Source organism: Podarcis raffonei, chromosome 1 (assembly GCF_027172205.1).
Source record: "Podarcis raffonei isolate rPodRaf1 chromosome 1, rPodRaf1.pri, whole genome shotgun sequence".
Taxonomy (NCBI): Eukaryota; Metazoa; Chordata; class Lepidosauria; order Squamata; family Lacertidae; genus Podarcis; species Podarcis raffonei.
The window spans coordinates 57606311-57630606 of NC_070602.1; the positions used below are offsets into that span (position 1 = coordinate 57606311).

The 24296-nt window shown below is 41.8% G+C and overlaps 1 protein-coding gene across 2 annotated transcripts; it reads left to right on the top strand.

Annotated features, from left to right (window-relative positions):
- The first annotated feature begins 2843 nt into the window (after nt 1-2843).
- On the top strand, nt 2844-23896 carry LOC128413908 (actin, alpha cardiac muscle 1). 2 transcript variants are annotated; one of them, XM_053388443.1, is made up of 9 exons: nt 2844-3409; nt 7358-7562; nt 9584-9712; nt 14344-14454; nt 16227-16311; nt 18242-18403; nt 21381-21572; nt 22667-22848; nt 23641-23896. In XM_053388443.1, the coding sequence occupies exons 2-9, from the start codon at nt 7434-7436 to the stop codon at nt 23782-23784; spliced, it is 1134 nt and encodes a 377-aa protein (XP_053244418.1). In that variant the 5' UTR covers nt 2844-3409; nt 7358-7433; the 3' UTR covers nt 23785-23896. The 2 variants fall into 2 exon arrangements, with proteins under 2 accessions (XP_053244418.1, XP_053244408.1); XM_053388433.1 differs by having other exon boundaries at nt 7415-7562.
- Nucleotides 23897-24296: the final 400 nt, after the last annotated feature.

Below are 24296 nucleotides of genomic sequence, written 5' to 3' on the forward strand. Positions count from 1 at the left end.
GCCCATGGTTATGATTGAACCAGGAAGTGTCTAAAGAGATGTGACAGCTAAAGAGCTGATTGTTAAAACGTGTCACATAAAATGAAATTGTCTGCTGAGTCCCAAAGGAAACTACTAGCAACTGAACTAGCATCTGATTAAGTTGTCAGATATGAACATTCAGAAGAAGAAAACATGCCTACTGCAAAATCCTCAACTGCAAGTGCTTTCTGTTTGCTATTAGAATAAAAAGACTTCAGAGGGACTATTATGCTTCTGTGAGTAGTAGTTTCCATTTACTATTGAACTCATGCCAAATGCTTAGCTGCTTTTAAAGTAAATTGAAGAGTTTAAGAAGTAGTTCAAGGATTTTGTGAAGTGATTATGTGGAGAAAATTGTGGATACCCATGAAACCTCTGGATTGCAGTGCAAGTGTTATAGCAAGTGTGGTTTTTGAAACTTTTGCTTCTGAGCAAGAGACTTTGGTATTTACTAGTAAATTCTTTCCTTTGAGAGTGAAGTCTTATTTAGTGAATTCCAGTGCCTAGACACAAGGTGGCTGCCTCAGAGAAATTGGATTTAAGTTCTTGGATAAGGACAGAGGTGGGGGTACATAGGGTGTGCCAGACACCCACTCAGCTATAATAAATAGAAAAGAAGTGTGTGGCTTTCTGTTAAAAGCTAGAACTTCACTGAGAACAGTAGATCCATACCGAGAATGCTGGAAGGTCCACATGACCAGTCAGGTGATGCAGCTCTCACCTAACAGACTTTCTTGCAAGGAAGAATATATTGTGGAGGGGAAGCTTTTGGGAATTTCTCTGAAGCTGGGCTAAGAATGGCTGTTGCTTCAAACATGGGTAAATATGCATATAGGAGTCAATACACAGAAAGAGAAGCTAGCTACATTCATCAGAAAGTTTCACCACCTCTTGTCATAATCATACCATCATTGAGCCCCACACAGGGCCTGTTGCAGCATGTAAATATTTTTCTGAATATATTGATGCTGAATATATTCCAATTTGCTCTTCATTGTGCTGAGGATCTGGCCTAGACGATCAACAAGAGCAGCATAGTAGACAATTTTTGAGATGCCAGGAGTGCAGATACCACTTCTTCATTCTTAAAGTCCAATATGTTAAGTGTAGGTTCTCCAAAGACTGAGCAAACACCAGGCCCTAGGACGGAAGATCTCAATGTTGCTACAAAAATGGACACAGTTCTTGCATGGTTGGAAACTTGTTAGACACTCCCTTACACCCTGCTTAGGTTATGCATCTTTTGGTACACCTGGATTAGGCTGTGTCTTCCAGATCAAAGGTTTATAGGGTCAGGCAGAATATACTGCAATTGTACAAAAGCTTCTACTGACTTAACCACTTTTCTGCAAAGTTATCACTTCTCCTTATGTGCACTGCTCTTATAAACAGTAACTGGTCCATTTCAGAAGGGTTACTCACTGTAGAGCTGGGTGGATATCGATGTTTGTAACTAAACTAGGACTGTATTGTCTCTGAACCCCAGGACACATGTATGTTCTTCGGAAGCTCTTGGAAGCAAAGAGAATTACCCTTGGATCCAGCCATTCTAGTGGCTCCTCTCCCAATGCTATATGGATCAAGGGTTTGAATACACCAGCCCTTGAAGATGGCAGCTGAGATCATCATTTTATGTGCATGCCACCTTTCCACAGTTAAAACAATGTTCAAGGCGGCTTACAATATGAAAAGATTTACCTAATTACAAACATAGCAAAATAGTCATAAAAATAAATAAAACACATCAAAAACTACATAACCAAACTGAACAATTTCCACATAAAAATAAAGATACAAAAATTAATATCAGTAACAGCATCAAAAACTCCCAACGAAACATTCTCCAAAATACCCCAGTCTTCCTGGGCATGACGATTGCAGTTTTCAGTAACAACGTCATCTTTGAAGAGGGAATTCCTGGTCTAATCATCCTATGAAAACCACCAAAAGAGATTCTGAAGTACTGATTATATATGGGGGAGGTGCGTTCTTCTAAATAACATTACTATTTTATATGACAAGGAGCAGGGAAATGAATAGGTTTTGAATTCTTGTTTGTTTAATGAATTTCTAATTTTATTTTTTATTTTGTGTTTGGTTTTTTTATCCTACACCACAATCAACATTTCTTATGAAAAAGCTATGTATACCTTGTTTAAAAATAAATAGTCCTGGCTTGATGGGAGGAAGAAATATAGCAAATAAAGAGGAAAGGACCTCCACACTTAGAAAGGAGCATGTATTCAACACATGCTATGTTGATGAGGACTTCCCCACCACAGACTAGGGCTTACATCTATAGAGCCAATTGTATGAGTAGAAGCACTTCCATTCTCATATAGAAAATCTCCAATTACACACATATCCCCAGTGTAAGTCTCTCACATCACCTGCATTATTTACTACCCTGACAGCCCCTTAGGCCCTTGGAGTAGCTTTTTCTGGATGTGAGGGGCCACGGTTTGCAAGACCCCTATACATGAGTCAAACGTTCTTCTGACACAAGCATAAGTCACCTTTAAGAAGTTTTTAATGCGTGTGTCAGCTTTCTCTGATCACAGGAAATTCAAAAGATGCTATTGAAAAGTAGGTACTGATGCCAAGCATTTGTGAACAATTCTGGATTTGAAAGTTGCCTGATGGCTACAACTCTGTTGCCCCAAGTTAACCCAATGCCTGTAGAGACAGACACACAATACATTTTCCAGTATTTGAGATACCAGATACTAAAATGTGCTGTAGGCAACACAGATCAAAAGTGCATGACACAGAACTGAAGTAACTGCAATTATCACTTTGTAAGTGGCTAGTTGCTGAGTCATATCCCATTTTCAGCATAGAGTCACCTCATCTCAAGATAAGGTGGCTATTTTCTGCCTCTCTACTACAGAATCCTGATAACAACATGTACAGTTTGCTCACCAGTACTGTACATGGTAAATTCTGCTTTTGAAACCAATGCCTGTTAAGTATGAATAGAGCTATAAATAGAGCTCTATAAACATAGAGCTAGGTACTGATGAAACAAACAAAAACCCTAGTTCTAGGCATGAGCTTGGAAATTATTTCAGCCTATGTGTAAACTGGAAAAGGAAGTGACAAAAGGAAGACTGGCAGAGTGGAGGAAGTGAGGGAAGCCATTGTCAGCACTTTAGAGTGGGAAGGCATCCAATAGCATCAGAAACTCTGCCCTAATTTATCTAGCCCTTTAAGCTGTTGCTTTGATAAGCACAAACTAGAAAAAAAATGCTTCCAAAAATGGCATGGCAGACCTAGGCGTTCTATGAATTTCATTCCACGAGCTGGATATAAATGAAATAGAAGGTGAGATCATTTCATTTGTTCCAAGGGAGCTATTGCTGTTTTTCACCATTCCCTGGTGTGTTTGGTAAGTATTATCATCCATATATTGTTTTACCTTTTAGAAGATAAGACAAGACTTGATGTTACTGCAGGTATGTGGGGGGGGAGAGTGTCTGGTCTTCTGAGTAAAGTGGTACCTCGGGTTAAGAACTTAATTCGTTCCGGAGGTCTGTTCTTAACCTGAAACTGTTCTTAACCTGAAGCACCACTTTAGCTAGTGGGGCCTCCTGCTGCTGCCGTGCCACCGCTGGGCGATTTCTGTTCTCATCCTGAAGCAAAGTTCTTAACCCGAGGTAATATTTTTGGGTTAGCGGAGTCTGTAACCTGAAGTGTATGTAACCCGAGGTACCACTGTATACTTGAAGATCTTGTTCCTTGTGAGGACACAAACAATTGCATTCCCTTCTAATTCAAGTTACCCCATTGGAGCAGCATATTAAATAGTGCCTTGATTTTAGATTGACTCTATCATTTGGTGACTGTCAAAACCACTTGATATCTGATAGAACTGTATGTATTGCTGCTATTCCAGTGGTATACTCTGCAGGTTACTAACACTACAGGCCTAAACAAATTGAACGTAAACCTACTCATCACCCCATAGAGGGCTGATGAACTCCACACACGTCTTGAGTGCATACATCTCTCCATGGGGCAGAAGTGCAAGTGTCCATTCAGGATGTGAGAACATGTCACAGAAAAACGACGAGCCAAATGTTAGAATTGAAGCTTTGGAGATGATTTAAGTACTGCCTGTTTCGCCATATAGAAGGAGGCATCAGTAGAAATCAATTTGCGTCCAGCTGGCTAGCATCCTAATCCTAAATACATTTCTGTGAAACTTGCTTCTGTGTAGGATAGCAACCCAAACCAGATATGCACTTGGTACTGATAGTTTTGCTACTGTAGCTCCTAGACCCAAGCTATGTTTTTACACCATCACCCCCTTTCCTTCTTGCCTCCAATTTTGTCAGTCTTGCAGAACCACTTTTTTGCTCTCCTCAAACTATATTAGATCTTCCATCTAAGTGGGAACTAACAAATCAATTTGAGCATAAATGTGGACTGAATGTGTCCATTTTTTTAAAGAGCTTGTTTTTGTGTGCTTTATTCTGTTTTGTTTGTTTGTTTGTTTTTGGCTTTATGCTGTGAAGCAATTTGTTGATTGTTTCTGTTGTTGCTATGGGCATATGGATTGTTAGAGGAGGGGTAATACCTCTGGTAGGGGACATGTCGTGCTCCTTCTGGAGTAGTTTGTCCACCTTTCGTTCCCAACCTGCATTCAGCTCTCACCTGTGGCTCCTAAAAGCTGTCAGCATGCAACAGCAACCACACCCCAGGAATGGCTTTGTCTGGCTGGCTAAACCAGGTGAGGGTAGCTAATGGGTCTCAGTCCCTCAGTGAGTTAGTGACTTGTCCTGCATGTGAAGACAGGTTCTGGTGGATTGAGCAGATGAGAACAATAGTGGGTCCAACATCAAGAAGGTGGTTTCTGCATGTACTGTAGTGGGAAGTGAGGAGCAGATGGGGTTCATCAACCTGGAAAGGTAGCTCATCTAGAAGAACTCTGGTCCTAAACTTCTGCTGCCTTATGGGATATCTTCAGGAGAAGAAAAGACTAAGGAGTAAACCCTACATAATTCTGTTCCTAAGATGATTGGATGGCACCTTGTACACCTCCTTCCGGCAACTCCTGCAGCCAAGCTGGTGCCAAACGTATTGCTCTGCTTTCCTTTGGACCAGCGAGCCAGAGAAAGGAGCCTTGTTGTCTGGGCAGCCCAGAACCTCCATACACATTGCCCAGGCTTGTACCCTGGGAAGGTCTCTTTGGTGCTGCTAACACAGCAATTTGACCCCCCCCCCCCGGAGGTGCACTCCATTGTCTCTCAAGAAAGACAGGTGCCAACAACTGTTGTTGCTAGTTGGAGGGACGCACCTATTCCCTTACAACTGAACTTGAAGAATCCCAAACAGAAGGCACATGTGCAAGTTGTCTTTGGTCAGTGGAACCAGACTTGTCTCAATGCACTTCCCAGAAGAGTCCTTTTGATAAGGAATTCACAGTTCACAGATACAGAATGGTTCTTATAAGTGAGCACTTCATGAGAACAGCTGCCATTCCAAAACATTAACCAACACTTTCCAGAGAAGGCCTATTTTTAGACCTTTGCTGCTATGACTGTTTATATCGTTGAGAATAATGTAGAGATTTGGTGGTGCTTTAAATAATACGTTTCTTTAAATCAGGGGTGGGGCCTATGGACCTATGGTCTCCAGATATTGCTGGACTACAGCTCCCATCATAAATGACCATTCGCCATGCTGGCTGGGCAAGATGGAGCCACATGTTGCCCATCCCTGACTTAAATGGTTATTTTGAACAACGTGCGCATTTTATAATTTCAATGCTTTGAAATGTCCAAAGGTGGGACCTTTGTACTGACAGTTTAGCAAACCAGCAGATGTGCAGTGGTCGTGTGTGTACACACCTCAGCTAAACGGTGGCTTCTGTTTTCTACTTGGATAGAAGCTGGTTTAAGGGGCAGCTCATTAAACAGCATTGATCAGGAAGTTACAGATTACCTGGATTGTGGCTAACTTCATGTGCATCAAACACCAGCCCTGGGGATGCTGGAACTGGACTAATAGTGAGCTAGGTGGACCAACAGTCTGACTCAGCAAAAAGCAGCTCCCTGTGTTCTGTCTCATCCCTGATGCTTGCTCATAATCTTACCATTCTCTCTCACCCTCTCCCCATTTGCATTGTTTACCTTTGGTTCTCTCTGTCTGCTGTCTATTTTCCATGTGCCACTCTGCTTTCTGTCCCCGCTCCCACTTTCCTTCTTATACCGCTAGCCTCTTTTTGTTTAGCTTCACTTATCTTAGGATGTCTCCTCTTGCTCAAGGTCCCTGACTCTCTAAACGTATTCCCTTCCACCAGAGCACAGTGCATTCAGCTGGGATGCTGCTGCCGTCTGTTATGTGGAGTGGGAAATTTTGGCTTCATGTGGAAACCATGATTATTTATTTATAATGAAATTTCTAGCCTGCCTTTCCTGCCCGAGTCAACAATGTGAAACAAACAAACAAAATCGAAATAATTATATAGCCATCAATTTAAAAAGTCAAATAAATAACAGCATATCACTAAAACAGCATAAAAAGAGCACAGAGAGCAAACAACAGCTAATGACAGTCGAAAGTTGCTGGAAAATGTAAGCCTTTAAATTTTGATGGAGCACAAGTAAAAAGGATCTCTTAGAAACAGATAGAAAAGGCCAAAGTCAAGAATTCCCACAGAAACAGAAGTGTTTCAAGACATGCCATGATAGATATTCGACGAAGAATGGCCTATGCTATAGTTCAGTCCTAAACTGAAGGCCCATATTGTTAGATCCATACGTTTGAAGCCCATCCCTAATAATAATAATAATAATAATAATAATAATAATAATAATAATTATTATTATTATTTATTATTTGTACCCCACCCATCTGTCTGGGTTTCCCCAGCCACTCTGGGTGGCTTCCAACAAAGATTAAAAACACATTAAAATGTCACACATTAAAAACTTCCCTAAACATATAGCTCTGTTAACTGATCTTTTAATTTTTCTTATAAATTTTTACTCACCCATCTATGCTTAATTAAGTATTCTATGTATATGTTTAAATCTACGTCTGCTTCTTGCTCCTATTTATTTAATAATTATTCACTTAGATTCGTACTGTTATGCTATTTATTTAGATGTTTTGCTTATGCTGGTCTGTGACCGTAATAAAGTACTTGCTTGCTTAAGACATGCCAGTAGGTCCTGGAATGTTGGGAATCATGGTCTCAAAGAGTATGTTTGCTTGAATTAGATATACAGTATATATTTAAAGGATTGATTCATAAATTTGCTGACTTTATCAGAGAACTTATTCTCTCTCTCTCTCTCTCTTCCCATTTTTCTAACATTACATTTTGTAGTTTTAATTATTCCCAGATAATCCAGATCGGCTTTCCCCTGAACTGCTGTTTCCACAGCCTAGGACACTGAGGAGCCATGTGTGATGATGAAGAAACCACAGCCCTTGTCTGTGATAATGGCTCTGGACTTTGCAAAGCTGGATTTGCCGGAGATGATGCTCCAAGGGCTGTTTTTCCATCCATTGTTGGACGACCCCGGCACCAGGTCAGTTTTTATTTTAAGGGGAAATTGTGCCCACAATCAAGAGATGTGGGTCTCCATCTCTACATCTACCACATGCAAGACACTTTTGAAACACAGAACTTCCAAAATAGCATTGCGCATGGGAAACAGGGTTGGGGAGGTGAGGTGTCTGCTGTTCAAAGGGGAAAAGTCCCATGGCATGTTTAAGGCAGGATAAAGTAGGCCACTAAACCATGGTACATGTGCCCAATGAGATACAGGGTTCTTATTCAACGGAATATGTTGGATCGCTCACCAGCAGTAGCTTCAGAGCATCATTTTTTGCTAGCAAGAACAGTGTTAAAGAGATAACTCTTTATCTGCTCTCTATTATTCCATGTTGCCATGAAGAACCACTGCCTATCCCTGATGTGCTTCTCCCCAGACCCATTTGATTTTTGGTTTAACAAGTCTGTTTGGATTTGAGGAGCTGGAAAAAAGATTGTCAACTTCCAGAAGCATCTAGGTTACGACTGGAAACAAAATGCTGGAATAGATAGACCTTTGATCTGATTCTGCAACACAGTTCTTACATTTTTTTAAAGTCCTTAAATTTAATGCTAAGTGCATACTGTTACTCAAATACATAAACCATTTTTGGAGCTGCATAAAATTTTGTGGATGTCATGTCAAGCAACAGATATGGTTGATCTTATTTTGCAGTGATGCTTATTAGTAGCTTGATTTGTAAGCATAGTTGTTAAGTAATGCCATAGGTCATCAAGAAATTAACAAGCATCTAGTAAAAATATGTATACAATGGAAAAAATGCAGGCCTAAGGAAACAGAATAAGCATTGGCCATTAAATCTGTTTTTTTCCAGTTGTCAGATTTACTTTACTCTTGCTGCAAAGCCTGTTACTTGCATGTTGCTGTTTAGAACTTTTGATTTTAAAAAACTGCTGAATATGTACCACTATTTAACACCCCTCCACAGATACCATGCAATCACTGAATTGATTTTCAGTCCCACAGTTTGATAATTTACCATGTCAGCAATTTAGATTTAAAGAAAGGAATCCATCAAATAGTATGTTTTAAAAAAACAAAACAAAACAAAACCTGGAAGCTAATTAAAGTCTTGGAACTTCTGCATACTAGTCAGTGCCAAAAGAAAGCAGAGACTGAGTAACGGGAATGTACATTGGCTTTCCATAAGAATTGTTTAGGAGTATTTTATTGCTGGAGTGGAATTCAGCCAAAGTTAAGCATTTTAAGTTCCATTGATTTTAATGGTTGTAGTGTAATCCTATTGAATATACAGTAGTGGGATTTCCTTCCAAATAAACATGCATAGGATTGTGAAGTTAGCACTTAATTCTAACACCTTAAAAGATGCTTCATTTTTATTGTTTCATTCCTGTGGTATTTATATTTCCAAAGTCCAATGAGCAGGAGATTGAAGATGACACTAAACTTCAAATGCTTACCTTCTAATACAGCATTTGAAATGGTAAAATAATTTACCATAATCTGAAAAGGTTTTAAATTAATTTTAAACCCCATTGGATAAGAATTTTCCTGTGCTTTGGCTTTAAAGTTATTTCAATAAAATAGGAACCAACTGCTGAGTAGAACAATGGAGGTGGTTGTGTGAAACTGTCAAAGAAAGAAATGGGAAAAGCATGTAAAACTATTTTTTTTCTACTCACGTTGCAATCCTATGCACACATTCCTGTGAACAGAGGCAGCTTTAAGGGAGAGCAACTGGTTCCTTCACACTGGGCACAGAGCCTTGGGGGTGCCATAAGGGGCACTGCAACTATGATGTAGAAGGGAAGGCAAGGAGGGTGAATTTTGGTGTTGTACAGGACGTTGCTGCTGTGAGTAAGCTGCATTGAATCCTATTGAATTCAGTTGGACTTACTTTTGAGTAGACATGCACTGTTGGTCCTAGTATCACTGTTTTATGTTGCAGAAATGACAATAGAAGTGACTCTTGGCAAACATTTGCAATGTGATACTGAATTTGATATGTTCCTTTTGATGGCTTGCTTTTCTAGGGGGTTATGGTAGGGATGGGACAAAAAGACAGCTATGTTGGCGATGAAGCACAGAGCAAACGAGGGATTCTGACCCTGAAGTATCCCATCGAGCATGGGATTATCACTAACTGGGATGACATGGAAAAGGTCAGTAGGTTTTGTTTATTTGTCACTATTTGTGATTATTTTCTGCTTTTTAAAAATAATAATAATAATAATAATAATAATAATAATAATAATAATAATAAAATTTATTATTTATACCCCGCCCATCTGGCTGAGTTTCCCCTGCCACTCTGGGTGGCTCCCAATCAAGTGTTAAAAACAATACATCATTAAATATTAAAAACTTCCCTGCCTTCAGATGTCTTTTAAAAATAGAATAGCTGCTTATTTCCTTCACATCTAAAGGGCGGGCGCCACTACCGAGAAGGCCCTCTGTCTGGTTCCCTGTAACCTCACTTCTCACAGTGAGGGAACTGCCAGAAGGCCCTCGGCACCGGACCTCAGTGTCCGGATTGAACAATGGGGGTGGAGACGCTCCTTCAGGTATACAGGACTGAGGCCGTTTAGGGCTTTAGAGGTCAGCACAAACACTTTGAATTGGCAAGTAAAAACACCTGGGGCATATCCAGGGGCAGATGGAAGAGTCTCTTTCTCATGCCCAACCAACCACATGGTAACTGCTTCCATGTGGTTCAATCCCACTCCGCAGGGAAGCATCTGTGAACAATATGGTCCCATGGATGGGGCTGATTGCATGGGCCTTTCCCAGCTAATTGGCACTCTCCCCCCCACCCCCTGCTAAGGCGCTGTGTATATGTGTATATAAAAGCTGCACAACTGCATTATTCACTCACACTTCTGGGTACCATGGGATCACACCACACAGAAATGGTTCCCAGACTGCTGGCTCAGCATTTAAAAAGCTAAATGGCCGGGAGAATAAATGTAAGGGGCCGTGTTTATTCCTCTGTGAAGAAGCAAAGTCCTGGGAAAAAAGCATGGCAGAGATGAAGCAGATCTGTAGCAGGGAATAGCCACAAGCACAGACATATTTAATAGAGGTCCAAACTTACCATATCATCTGCTCTGGCCAACTACAATCAAATAGGTATCTTTACAGGTGTGGCTGGTTATCTTATAGTTCATTGCTTTGCCTGACTAAACTTAATAGTGGCATATATGCTGGCTGGATCCTCCCCAAAAGGTTCAACTCCTCACACCTGGCAAAGGCTGGCTGTTCCCTATTCCTCCGTCCACTGGATGCAACATCACCTGTCTTCCCCACAGAGAATGAGGAATGAATGCTCAATAAACAGTCGGCATCATCTAGCCTCCCCGCAAACCTTCTGTCAACAAATGAGGATTCATGGTCAGGTCATCTGGAAACAGTCTCTGAGTTTCCCTGTGCTTGTCTGTAGAGGAAAGAAAAACTACACTCTCCGTCCTCTAGATGGGAGTATAGCTTTTCCATATACTTCTCACTGTGCTTCATTTCACTGCCTCAGGGAACGCAGTCCTGAATCCCACACATGCACTATATCTCAATAATTCACCCTCGCCATTCCTAAAATGTCAGCTTTCTGTGTCACAACATAGGTTTGCAGTTAAGAGGCAGCATCTGAATTGGCTTCTTCACTGTGCTCTCTTGAGGCCGTGTCCTTCAGGCTGCCAGCTGTGGCAATCCTGGTATCATGCCGACCCCCTTAAGAGCACAAAGCAAGCAACGAGAGTAGTTGCAGATGCTGTTCCTCTAATAGTCCTTTTGCCAGTTCTCCTCCTTCATCCATCGCCACAAGCAAGGCTAGGGAAGATTGGGCCCCAAACACTTACCAATGGCTCCATTGCCAAAGCTTTTTCATTTTAAATATTGTATGTCACTGTGGAACATCTTTGGCGAAGTGCAGTACTGAAATATTTCAATAAATAGATTCCCTATGGAAACATTGGTCTCAACACCAGTGGTAGCCAACATGGTGCCCTCCAGATGTTGCCCACCAGCCCCAGCCTGCATGGCCCCAGTCAGGGTGACAATTCCCAGCATGGTTTAACAATCCCTCCCTCCCCCAGGGAATTCTGGGAATTGTAGCTCTGTGAGGAGAACAGAGATCTACCAACAACCCTCAGCACCCTTAACAAACCACACCGTCCAGAATTCTTTGAAGGAAGCAATGACTGTTTTAAAGCAGGATCATATCATTTTACATGTATGGTGCCAATGTCATACTCAAGAGTAAACACACTGAAATAAAAAGAACCTGACAACCTTAAGTCCATTGGTTTCAGTGGGCTTACAGTACAATTTAGTTGGATGTAAGCCACAGAAAGGACACTTTTATTGCAAAGTTTCTATAAATATGCGCATGTTTTTATTGCCATAAGGCATTTGGACATTCCCAGGGAGCTGTGAGAGATGGAATGCATGGGCAATGAAATGAAGCATTCTCCAGCTCATATACTTCAGTTCACAATGTTCAAATCTGGGCTGCTCCATTTTCCAGAGTGAGCATTCACTTAGGTTACTAGAGGAGTGTTAATGCATTCACAGCTACTGCACATTTAATGTAGGAAGGGGGGGGAGCACAAGAATGGGGCATTATCTTCTTCTTCTGACTTCATAAATGTCTAATGAGGCTTTTCATTTCTCTTGAATGGCATATGGAAGGGAAATCGGTCACATCCCCATCTTACATTTTAATTGTAAGTATTTGAGAATGCCATGGTGGCCTGTGGAGAACAGATCTGATCTCTCTTTGGTGTTCACAAAATCAAAGGAATTAGGGCTTAAATGGAACCTAGTCAGTCATAAAAAGCTTTGTACTATGGGTACGGAAACCTCCCGGTTTGGTATGTCACACATGAACCACACTAGTTTTCCCACTCTTATAAAATCTTAAAGGCTTTGAATTGAACATCCTTGGATGAGGGCACTTAAACTGCAGCAGTCAATGAACAAACAGCTTATTCAAACTGGCAGGTAGGTAGCTGCTGTGAGGGCCTGTACAACCTCAGCGTACAAGCGAAGATTGCTTATTTGAAAGTACCCTTAAATAAGAATCTCCCAGCAAGTGGGAAGATAGCATGTTGTGGAGAAACAAAAGTGAGCATCTCTTCTGTGCTAATTTTCCATATGAACGAGAATTTTAATGAACTTTTCAATCATGCAGTTCCCACGTGACACAATTATGTGAGGATGATTATACTGTGTACACTCTTGCACATTTGAATTGGTCCCTAAGTGTGGAAAATGTCTTATTTAATATGACTACGACTCATTTGAGTATATCATTTGGGTCCGGATAAAAGCTTTTATAGGAGAGCCTCCATACTTGGCACTTCATAGATTTTTGCTGGAGACCAAGTGTCATTCATAGATGTGGGGCCTGAGACCAAACAACACCAGCAGTTCTCATAAGAATTGTTCACTTCATCTGATATAAAATATAAAACAGCACTTGAGACTTGCTGGCTGAGAGTACAACATTGTTAGGGTACTTCCGTGAAAGATAGCTAAAATTTCTGGCGGAAAGGTATTATAGAATTTCCCTTAAAACAGAGACCAATGTCTAACTTGTCATTGGTTCAACAGACCAATGGTGTATTTTTGTATAAAACAGCTTTTTATGTTCGTGATGTGAGAAGTTCCAGAAATGTAACACACACACAAAAGAACAGTGTGGTGAAATCCCCCTTCACACAAGGAAACAGAGCAAATTGAGGGAACTTGCATATCTGTGCGACAAACCTAGACAGCTTCTTAAAAAGCAGAGACATCACCTTGCCAACAAAGGTCCATATAGTTAAAGCTATGGTTTTCTCAGTAGTGATGTATGATAGTGAGAGCTGGACCATAAAGAAGGCTGATCGCCGAAGAATTGATGCTTTTGAATTATGGTGCTGGAGGAGACTCCTGAGAGTCCCATGGACTGCAAGAAGATCAAACCTATCCATTCTGAAGGAAATCAGCCCTGAGTGCTCACTGGAAGGACAGATCTTGAAGCTGAGGCGCCAATACTTTGGCCACCTCATGAGAAGAGAAGACTCCCTGGAAAAGACCCTGATGTTGGGATGATTGAGGGAACAAGGAGAAGGGGATGACAGAGGATGAGATGGCTGGACAGTGTTCTCGAAGCTACCAGCATGAGTTTGACCAAACTGCGGGAGGCAGTGGAAGACAGGAGTGACTGGCGTGCTCTGGTCCATGGGGTTGCGAAGAGTCAAACAACAACAAGCATATCTGTGTAAAATGTGGGGTCTAATAAAGGGATTGGAAACCTCAATTTGCTGTGCTGAAGGGGGTTTGAACGTGGCAGAGATGAATTCCACCCAGCCCTATCAGCCTTCACTGTAAGGGAAGATTCATCGGTGGCAGGGAAGGGAGGAGATCCTCAGTGTTCCCACTCAAATGCTGGGTAGTCATCAGAAACCCACAACATGGGGTGTTTCAGGGGTGGAGATGTGCTGACCCTGCTGCCATCCAGTGATGGCAATGGGCCCGGTCCAAGCCCTTTCGCTGCCTGGGAACTGGCAGAGCAGGCATTTCTCTTTGCCCTCATGTTCTGTCCTGACTGGCACTAGTAGCAGGGCTATAGAAGTAGACGTGGGTGTGCCACTCTATCCAGCCTTGCCACTACTGTCCAGGGGTTTGGTTTGACCTTTGACTTAATGATATATGTATTCATTTTGCTACATTTGCTATCTGAAATGCAAAGATTCATTGGGCAACACTTAACACACATTGCCTGTTTGTTTGCCTTCAACCACCTGGCCCTTAGATTTGGCACCATTCCTTCTATAATGAACTTCGAGTTGCCCCAGAAGAGCACCCTGTCCTCCTGACTGAAGCGCCATTAAACCCCAAGGCTAATCGAGAAAAAATGACCCAGGTAATTATTTGTATGTTGCTTCCCTTCTGAGCTAGAAAACTCCAGTTTTAGCAGAGAAACCAAAGAGGCGGTGGCTATCATGCCCAAAAGGGGGGCAGGGCGGGGCAGCAGGGATGGAGTAATGGCAGGGAGGGGCAGGGACAGCTCAGATGCATTCCATCAAGCTCCACCCACTGGTATGGATGACAAGCTGCAGAATATCAATAAATATTTAGGGTTGTGTCAGATGCAGGTGGTGGTTGCTTGTGAGTAACCAGGCAGGACTCCGACCTGTCTTTTACAGGTTTTATTGATGCAAACTATTTACAGTGCAGAACCAACAAGTTCATGTCCGTCTTAGTCACTTGCAGAATCCAGGAGCGGCCTCTTCTGGCTTCTCCCCCAACATAAGAACTTAGACACCCCAAATCTCTGCCTCCCCTCCTTGTGTTTCAGCCCTCTGCCCAAACTGGGTGACGGAAGTTGCGTATCTGCCTCCTGGCCAGCCGGGCTAGGTGAGGCGCTTGGGCTCTCCGCAGCATCTTTGAGTCCTCTCCTCGCTTCTTGGCCGGCCCCTTCCCTCTCTGCTCCACTGGAGGTGTGGCTTTCCCCACTGCTGGACGAGGAGCTGCTCCTCAGAAGCGTTGGAGACTCTCTGTATTCCCCTACATCCCTCCCCTGTTCTTATGTCAGTCCCCTGACAGGTTGAAAGTATGAAAGTATACCAGATGCACAAACAAAATAATAGGATCTTTGTGACCCATTTGCAGTAGACATAAGGCCCCTATCTGGAATACCCTCTTAGACTACAGTGCAAACAGATAACCACCAAAACAAGGAGCAGTTATGCATTGCGAATTTCTAAGTTTCTATGTCCCAAGAACAGAGAATTATTTACCTTTCTGCTGCCAAAGTATCAGAAGCAGAGCTTCCCTGCCTTTGTTCTTCCATGCTGTGGAAATGGCTGTGCGGACTCTGCAAAAGAGCAATTTCACAGTTTTGTAGCAAATGATTTCTGATAAGTGGTAGGTCTGTAAGGTCTATTGCTCTTCAGAAGTGGAGAAAGATAATGAAATGCTAGTCATCCACCTTTTCTCAGAGAAGTATACTGCTGAGCTGCTCATTTCGGAGAGACTGTGAATTAACAAATTTAGAGGCCATTTCAGTTGAGCTGAGTCAGGTTACTGTCAAAAGAAACAGGGATTAAAGCTAGAATAAAAGGGGTTTCACCGCTGTCAGGCTGCAATTAGACAGCAAGCCCAGAATTCTGCATTTAAAAAATCCAGAGGGGAAACCTCATTATTCCAATTTATAATGCTCAATACTGTTAATGAAATTGCATGTCTTGTTTGGTGTAAACCGTCTGGGATCATTTGTCATCCTCATTCAGTTTCCTTCACTAGGGACTTTGAAAGATAGACTTAGGCGTGGTGTGGAATAACGTGAGGATAATTTAATTAGTTGTGTAATTAATCTGGTAAAATTCACCACAGTGGACAGTGAGACAAATAACAGGCTTTGTTGGAAGCCAAACTGCAGTGGAACTGAGGCAGCGCTGCATGGAACAACCATCGGATGGAATGGAAATCATTGTCTTCCTACACCTTTATTCTCATATGTCCACCACTGCAAGTGTGATTTATCTTGGATACTATAGCTCCTGTGCACAATTTGGGACCAAACATATAATGCTGCTAGGAAAATTGGGTATCTTAAAACCAGATTTTAGTAGCATTGTAGCATTCTCTTTCTATGCTGAGAGATCCTAAGACCCTCTCATTTGCCCTCTACAGATCATGTTTGAAACTTTCAATGTGCCTGCAATGTATGTGGCCATTCAAGCGGTTCTTTCTCTCTATGCATCTGGCCGAACTACTGGTGAGTTTGAAATTGGTGTCATCATCTTTAAAAGAAGAAGAAGTGTGTCCTCACATATATGTATCTTGATGTCTAATACGCTGGCCCCTATTTTTCCTTACCACACTATTATGAGAAAACTGGATCTTCTGATAAGCCCCTACCATACTGAATTAACATCGGGAAAGAAAAGAGAGAGAATTGGGAACACTCAATCTCCAGCCAATAATTGCCTGTGACCAATCAGAACTGCTGTTTTGTAGAGTTAAACTCTTCCCTTCTCCAATCAAAAAATCAAAGTGGTTGGAAGCCAGCCACTCATATACTCCCCCCCCCCGCTGGTGTGCACAGGAAGAAAAACCCTTTTATCCCAGATAATGTTCCTGAAGCAATTGTTGTCCCCCTACAAAATAATAGCTGCATATTTAACTGTAGCCTGTTTTCTAATTGCATTGGAAATGACCTATTTTCTTCAGCAAGCTTTATAAAATACATTCAAATGCCAAATGAAAACTTGCTTAACTATGCATCAAAAAGATGGAGAAGTAAAGCGCCCGCACCGTGCCTGTATGGTGGGTTAGTTACTAAATTACACATAGTGAAGATGATGCTCCTGGCTTTGACTTAAAGTATCTTATATTTACTAAAAATTCCTGGCAACTGCCCCAGAAACAGGAAACACATGGCCACTACCCTGTCTGGGTACATGGCAACCCTACCAACCAGGGCTGTGACTTGTTGGCTAACTTCACCAATCCAGGGTGGCTCTCCAGACAACCTACTATTTATTGAGCACTCATCATGATCTGTGTGCACAAAACTTACTCAGAGATTAGATCATGGGTAGGCAAACTAAGGCCTGGAGGCCGGATCTGGCCCAATTGCCTTCTAAATCCGGCCCCCAGATGGTCCGGGAATCAGTGTGTTTTTACATGAGTAGAATGCATGCTTTTATTTAAAATGCACCTCTGGGTTATTTGTGGGGCATAGGAATTCATTCATCCCCCCCCCCATATAGTCCGGCCCCCCACAAGGTCTGAGGAACAGTCCCTTGCTGAAAAAGTTTGCTGACCCCTGGTTTAGATTATATTCAATATTTATTGAGCATTCATCCTCCAGTCATCTTGATTTGCTTGCAGAGCATTTATACCTCTTCCTGTTAGTCAGGCATTCATCCCACACTTTTCAGCACTTTTCGCCATGACTTTCCCAAGCCACAAAAAGTCCTCTGTTTTAAAGTGGATTTGTTTTGCTAGAGCAATGGGGTGCTTTAATCCATTTTAAACAGTGCAAACCTGAAGTTCCAGCTTTGTCTGAATTCCTCCTGCAAAATACTGACAGTCTGGAGGCGCCCATTAAATAGGGTTGTCAACTAGCCAGAAAAAAATCCAGCTCAAAAATTCAGGGTTTTTAGTGGCTATAGCTTTTGGGTCTGTAGGGCAGTCTGTGGCTGTCTCACACCTGGTTCAGGGAGAGTCCACAAGTTCTCTGTGGAAGGGAGACCACAGGTGGGCCTTTTTATAGCAATATACGTTACCTTGTAAATAGCTGCTGTTTTATTGTTCCATTAAAAAAAACCTCCGCATTTTAGTGGCAAATCTGTATGTTTATACATCAGCATTTTGGTATTCTTTGCAAATTGTTTGGGATCCTCTTTTTGTGTGTGTGAAAGGCTATAGAAATGTAAGAAGATCATTATCATTAGCATCTGTTTCAGAGAGAACAATGCCATGCAATTTCTGACTCTTTCATGAAGGCAATTTCTTCTTTGTATAGGCCAGCAATTTCCCTCTGAGTTCCACTCAGCATGGAGACAATAGGGATTATCATTTGCAGTCTCTCCTTTCAATCCCAGTTGTTGTCAAAGGGTTTAATTTAGCAGAAAGAGTGGGGCAGGGCAAGGTCTACGGAGAAGAATGCTGACGTTTCTAATTTTCTTCCTCTCTCTTAGGGATAGTTCTGGACTCAGGGGACGGTGTCACACATAACGTACCTATCTATGAAGGTTATGCCCTGCCACATGCCATCATGAGACTGGATCTGGCTGGAAGAGATCTCACTGACTATCTCATGAAAATTCTTACAGAGAGGGGATACTCTTTTGTTACTACAGGTAATCAGTGCTTTTCTTACAGATCAAGGGAGGAATATAGTGTTGTGCTAAGGCAATTGTTTCACCATTTCAGGGATACATGAGGAGGGGGAAGCCCCTTTGCAAAAGCAGAAATCCTTCTGCAGGGCTTCTGCTAATGGGATTCATTATTTCAATTCCACCTCCTGTTTACTTCTGATAATGCTGTCTTATTCTGCCACATCATGGATGCTTTAGCTGAGATTCCTGCATTGCAGGGGGTTGGACTAGATGGCCCCTGGGTCCCTTCCAACTCTTAAGATTCTATATTCTGTTATCATATTGGATAAATAAGCATCGTGTTATTTCTCTCTTCAAAAAATGGCTTGATTATTAACAACATGATGTTATTGAAGAACCACCTAGCACCAAGGCATGAATTATGTTCTTTGATTTTCTGATTTTCTAATTCTTTTTTAAAAAATCAAAGTTTTCTTTATGCTCCCCACTCCCACCCCAAATATACAAAAATATAAAAAACGGTCTCTAAAATAAAAAGAAAGAAAAAGACAAAATCTAGACACAAGAAAGATTTAACAGCAACCTGCTAAGCACACTCTTTTGCACCTCACCCCATGATAGTTCAAGGTTATGTGGCAGTTGTGGAAAAGGTGAAATCCATGCTAAGGATTATTAGGACGGGAACTGAAAATAAGTTTGCCATCATCATCATGCCGTTAAACAAACCTATTGTATGCCTGCATTTGGAATTACTTTTCACAGTTTGCAGCCTCTAAAAGGATATTGTAGAGCTGGGAAAGGTTCAGAAAAGGGCTACTAAAATGGTCAAAGGACTGTAATACTTCCATTGCGTTGAAAAGTTACACCAGGTGTGGCTTTTTACTTTACAGGAAGTGGGAGTAAGGGGGAACATGACTGAGGTACATAAAAATAAGCAATGTGGGAAAATTCAGCATGCACAAAAGGAAAGTATGACTTAACACTGTGCATAGTTATACTATGGAAATTTATTCCACAAGATGTAATGATGGCTGCCAGCTTGGATGACTTAAAAAGACGATTAGACAAATTCATGGAAGATAAGGCTATCACTGGTTACCATCCACAATGGCTATTCTTCATCCACTGTCAGAGTCACTATGCTTCTCTAGACCAGCTTGAGATCACAAATGTACTGCTTGCACTCAGGTACTGCTTGCAGGCTTGTTGGTCACTGTGGGAACAGAAGGCTTGATTAGATGGGCCTTGGTCTAATCCAGGACTTTTCTTACGGTGAGAGCGAATACAGCTTGCTGAACTGTCAAGTCTTCAGCCTGGGGCATGGAGTAAGAAGAGAAAAGGCCTATAAACTATGTCAAATGTTTAAGACTGCAACACCCAATTAATTTTAATAAGGAGCAAACTTCCAACACTGTGCCGTCTAATGTGCAAAAATGAAATACAAGAGTCGTTAGAATGAAGGTCAGCCCAACAACAAGATCTTACCGCTAGCTTCAAGTTTCGGGCCTTGCATCTGCTCCTGCCACTGATTTCTTCATTGCATGGTCCATCCAGGATCTCTCTCTGTCCAGGTGTACTGCTGGATTTTCTTACAAAAGAAGAGTTCATAAATCAAGCATAGGTGTGGGACACCTTTTTGAGCCTGGGGGCCTCAGTCCTTTGTAGGCAACCTTTCAGGAACCAGAGGAAAAATGGGTAGTATGCTATGTTTGAGCTACACAAAAGGCAAAGCTTTCTATACCCACACATGTCTCCATTTCCCATCCTGGCAAGCATGAGGCAATACCACAGTTCAGTGACATGTTCAAGTCAGACAGAAGCACTTGAGGAGGGATTGCACTATAGCTGGTTGAAGACCTGGCCAGGAGAAGGGAGGTGGTCTATGGGTGGGCAAAGTCTGGAGAGAGTTTCAAGAGCTGGACAGAAAGGCTTGGAGAGCCACAATTGGCCCCAGACCTGAGGTTCCCCACTCATAGTATACCAGTAGCTTTCTGGCTTCATTAGGGATGACACCTGTCCCTTATGAGACACCAGAATATTAAAGTGTACCCTTTACTGAGCTGACCAACTTTTCAAAATAACTTCTGTGATTTCTTTCATCTGACGGGAAGAAATCAAATGAACGATTTGTGCTGTTTTCATGTGAAAATAAGAATCTTTTCTCAGCCTTTACTAGGAGTATTTCATTTGTTTTATAATGCATAAAAGGCTAAAAGAAAGCAGATGGGAACTTAAGAATTAAAAAGCTTGCTATCCTATATTAAGGTTCTTAAAGAAGAGTCCAAATACTCACACAGGTAGGGATCACCTATGTAGGTTCAGCACATAGCAACCTTTGATGGTTAAAGGAGGTGACAGAGGAAAGGGAGGACCGTATACCAAATTTATAGCCCAGGGGCTCAGCAAGATTAGTAAAGAAAAAACGATTTATATGTGTTGCATGTGTGATATAACATTGTGCCACCCGATGGCGACGTGGAGCCCCGTTTTCTCTACCTGTTTTCCCTGTTTAAATTTACAACACATTAAACTGATGTGTCTAGATCCAACCCAGGTGGCTTTTAAGTCAGTATGCTCTACCAGTCAGCTGACTTTTACATAAGGAAGGCACTCTTAACGCCTTTCAGAGCCAAGAGATTAGGCTGGAAAGGTGCTAATTAAAAAGGAAGTCGTTCAGGCTAACCCTGGTAGACATGACATTTCGAAGGGATTTTCAAATTGTGTGCTTTAAAGTGGCAGCAGTTATATCCTTCATTCTCCTTGGAGAAATGGAGGCTGGCTCTTTGTCAGGAAAGCTGTAGCTCTTAAAAAAGACATACCTTGAAAGGACAAAGCTGTAGGCCAAGTGTTTTCTTGGGGATTTCTCTGTTCTGCCTGTTCGGCAGGACCAAGGGAGACCGATTTTCCATCCTGGGAAGGACTGTGGTTATAAGGATTCTGATAACTAACCCAAGAGCCCTCTGCTATCGTTTTACACCTCACTGCTTGATGTTTGTAGCTGAGCGTGAGATTGTGCGAGACATCAAAGAGAAGCTCTGCTACGTGGCTCTCGACTTTGAGAACGAAATGGCCACTGCTGCATCCTCCTCTTCTCTGGAGAAGAGCTACGAACTCCCCGATGGTCAAGTCATCACTATTGGCAATGAACGGTTTCGATGCCCTGAAACTCTCTTCCAGCCATCGTTCATAGGTGGGTCTGCGCTTGTTTCCCGTGGCTGTGGTTAACAGGCGAAGAAAACATGTTATTGTACTGCTATACTGGAGATGTCATTGTCATGACCATATTTGCTATGTGGTCAAAAAAAGTAAAGATGATAGAAAATGCTGTTGCATCTAATTTATTTTGGCATGTGCACTTGTAGATTAATCTGGTTGACAAAATGGACTGAGTAAGTTGGTTTACGTGGGAAGAGGTACCCTGCAAGACAGAGCAATCTAACAAGAATTTGCTTCATATAAGACTTAAAACAATGTTTACCCCTAAATACTAAATACAGTCATATCTCGGGTTACAGACGCTTTGGGTTGTGTGATTTCTGGTTGCGCACCGGAACTGGTTACTTCTGGGTTTCAGCGCTCGCGCATGCGCAGAAGCACCAAATCGCAACCTGTGCGTGTGCAGACACGGCACTGCAGGTTGTGAACGTGCTTCCCGCATGGATCATGTTCGCAACCCAAGTGTCCACTGCACGTTTATTGGCATCAGATTTAAGGAGTGTATATGGGGACTTCTCACTGTTTTCTTTTTAAAAAATACATTCATTACCAGGAAAGGATCAGGCTCGTGTGTATCTTAAAGGGAAAGATGTGTCTGTGTGTGAAAATGGATGTTTCACATTAGGTTAACATTGCAGATTTAAAACTTTGGATAATATGCCTTATGCAACCTTAAACTTCTGATGGCAAACAAACTGGTTTTGGGAAGAGCATCCGTTACACAAAGGACTCATTGGCACTTATATTATGCCCCACAATTTCTAGGCACACATACATACGGATGGCATGGGGTCCTTATACAAGATTAATTAATATCAAAATAGGGCTCTGGTTGATAAATATAAAGCTTCTGTTGTTTGCGTAATCTGGATTGCTGTTATCCCTCCAACTGAGCACCTGGACCAGCCATATTCACTGTCATATCCCACCCTACTGATCAAAAATAATGGGAAAGATCTAAAATCACCCTCTATTTTGTATCACATTCTCGCACTCTTTTAAAAAAGTGAGAGTGGCTTGCTTAGAAATATGTGATCAATTAATCCTCGTAATTTCATTTCTTTCCAGGGATGGAGTCTGCCGGTGTCCATGAAACAACCTATAACAGTATAATGAAATGTGATATTGACATCCGTAAAGATCTTTATGCTAATAATGTGCTTTCTGGAGGGACTACCATGTACCCTGGCATTGGGGACCGTATGCAGAAGGAGATTACCGCTTTGGCTCCAAGTACAATGAAGATCAAGGTCAATGTTACATCTAACATCAATCTAAGAGGCCATGAATAGGCCGGAGCGTGTGATTTCTAGAGGGGGAAAAAGATGAGAAGCTAGAACACAAGAGATCTACGTCCAGATTTTATGTGGCCTTTCTTCAAAGCCACCTGATTGCTCTTCCTCACTTTAATCAGAGTATAGGTCTGTCAATGGCTATATACACCATGCTAACAATTAAGTCTCTAACTGAATATAGCTATTTCCATTGTGATCTGCCTTTGAGATACTTGGGGGTTGTTTTGGAAGATGCTAGGCTGAGATGGATAAGAACATAAGAAGAGCCCTGCTAGATCAGGCCAAGTTCTATCTAGTCCAGCATTCTGTCCTCCCAGTGGCCAACCAGATGCTATGGGAAGTCCATAAGCAAGACCCAAGTACAGCAGCACCCTCCTCCCTTGCAATTTCTAGCAACTGATGTATAGAGGCATAATGTCACCAACAGTGGGGGGGGGGGATAGCCATCATGGCTGGTAGCCATTCAAAACCTTATCCTCCTTGAATTCATCTAATTGGCTTAGTTGGTGGCCACCATGCAAATATGTCATAAAGCAGAGGATTAGATATAATTTTATGGTTTTATTGATTTACAATTGACCTGATTTGCATACCACTTTGTAGCTATCGTAGTCACACAGCGAAAAGCTTCTATTGCTTGCATATTCCAGAATGAGAATAATAGGGATTAGAAGACATGATGACTAAAATGAGAATGATTGTCACCTAATTTGTATGTTCCCTTCTTCATCTCCCTCCTTCTTCTAGATGATTGCACCTCCAGAACGTAAATATTCTGTCTGGATTGGGGGATCCATATTGGCTTCTCTTTCGACCTTCCAGCAAATGTGGATCAGCAAAGATGAATATGAGGAATCTGGTCCCTCCATTGTCCATCGCAAATGCTTTTGAATATGCTAAATGTTACCTTGTGGTGTTTCTCTACCAAATTTCTCTGGAAATTTAGTTTAAGCTTTCCCTCACTGCCTAGTCTGAAAACACAATAAAGGTGATGTTAACTGAACAGATTTTGTCATTTCTGGATGCCTCAAATACGTACACCCCATATTATGTACACCCCATATTTTCCATTCAAATGACAAGGATCCTTAGAAAATCCTTCATTGGTTATTAAAGAAGTTATTGCAGTTAGGAAGCTTCCTAACACTGCTCACCGCGCGATGTAATACTTCATGCTTTGAAATAAGATGTTCAATGTCATATGCAATATCCAGTGAGCTCTGTATGGCTTTAATATGAACATTTTATCCTCACAAGAACCCAATGACTTAAGCAGATTGATTTGCCCAAGGCTACCAAGTCAACTTCATTGCTAGGTAGAGTTTTGAAATAGCATTTGTCACATCTAACATCATGCTAGCTACTATTAGTTTTCTACTTTTTTTAAGAGCATTTGGTAAAAT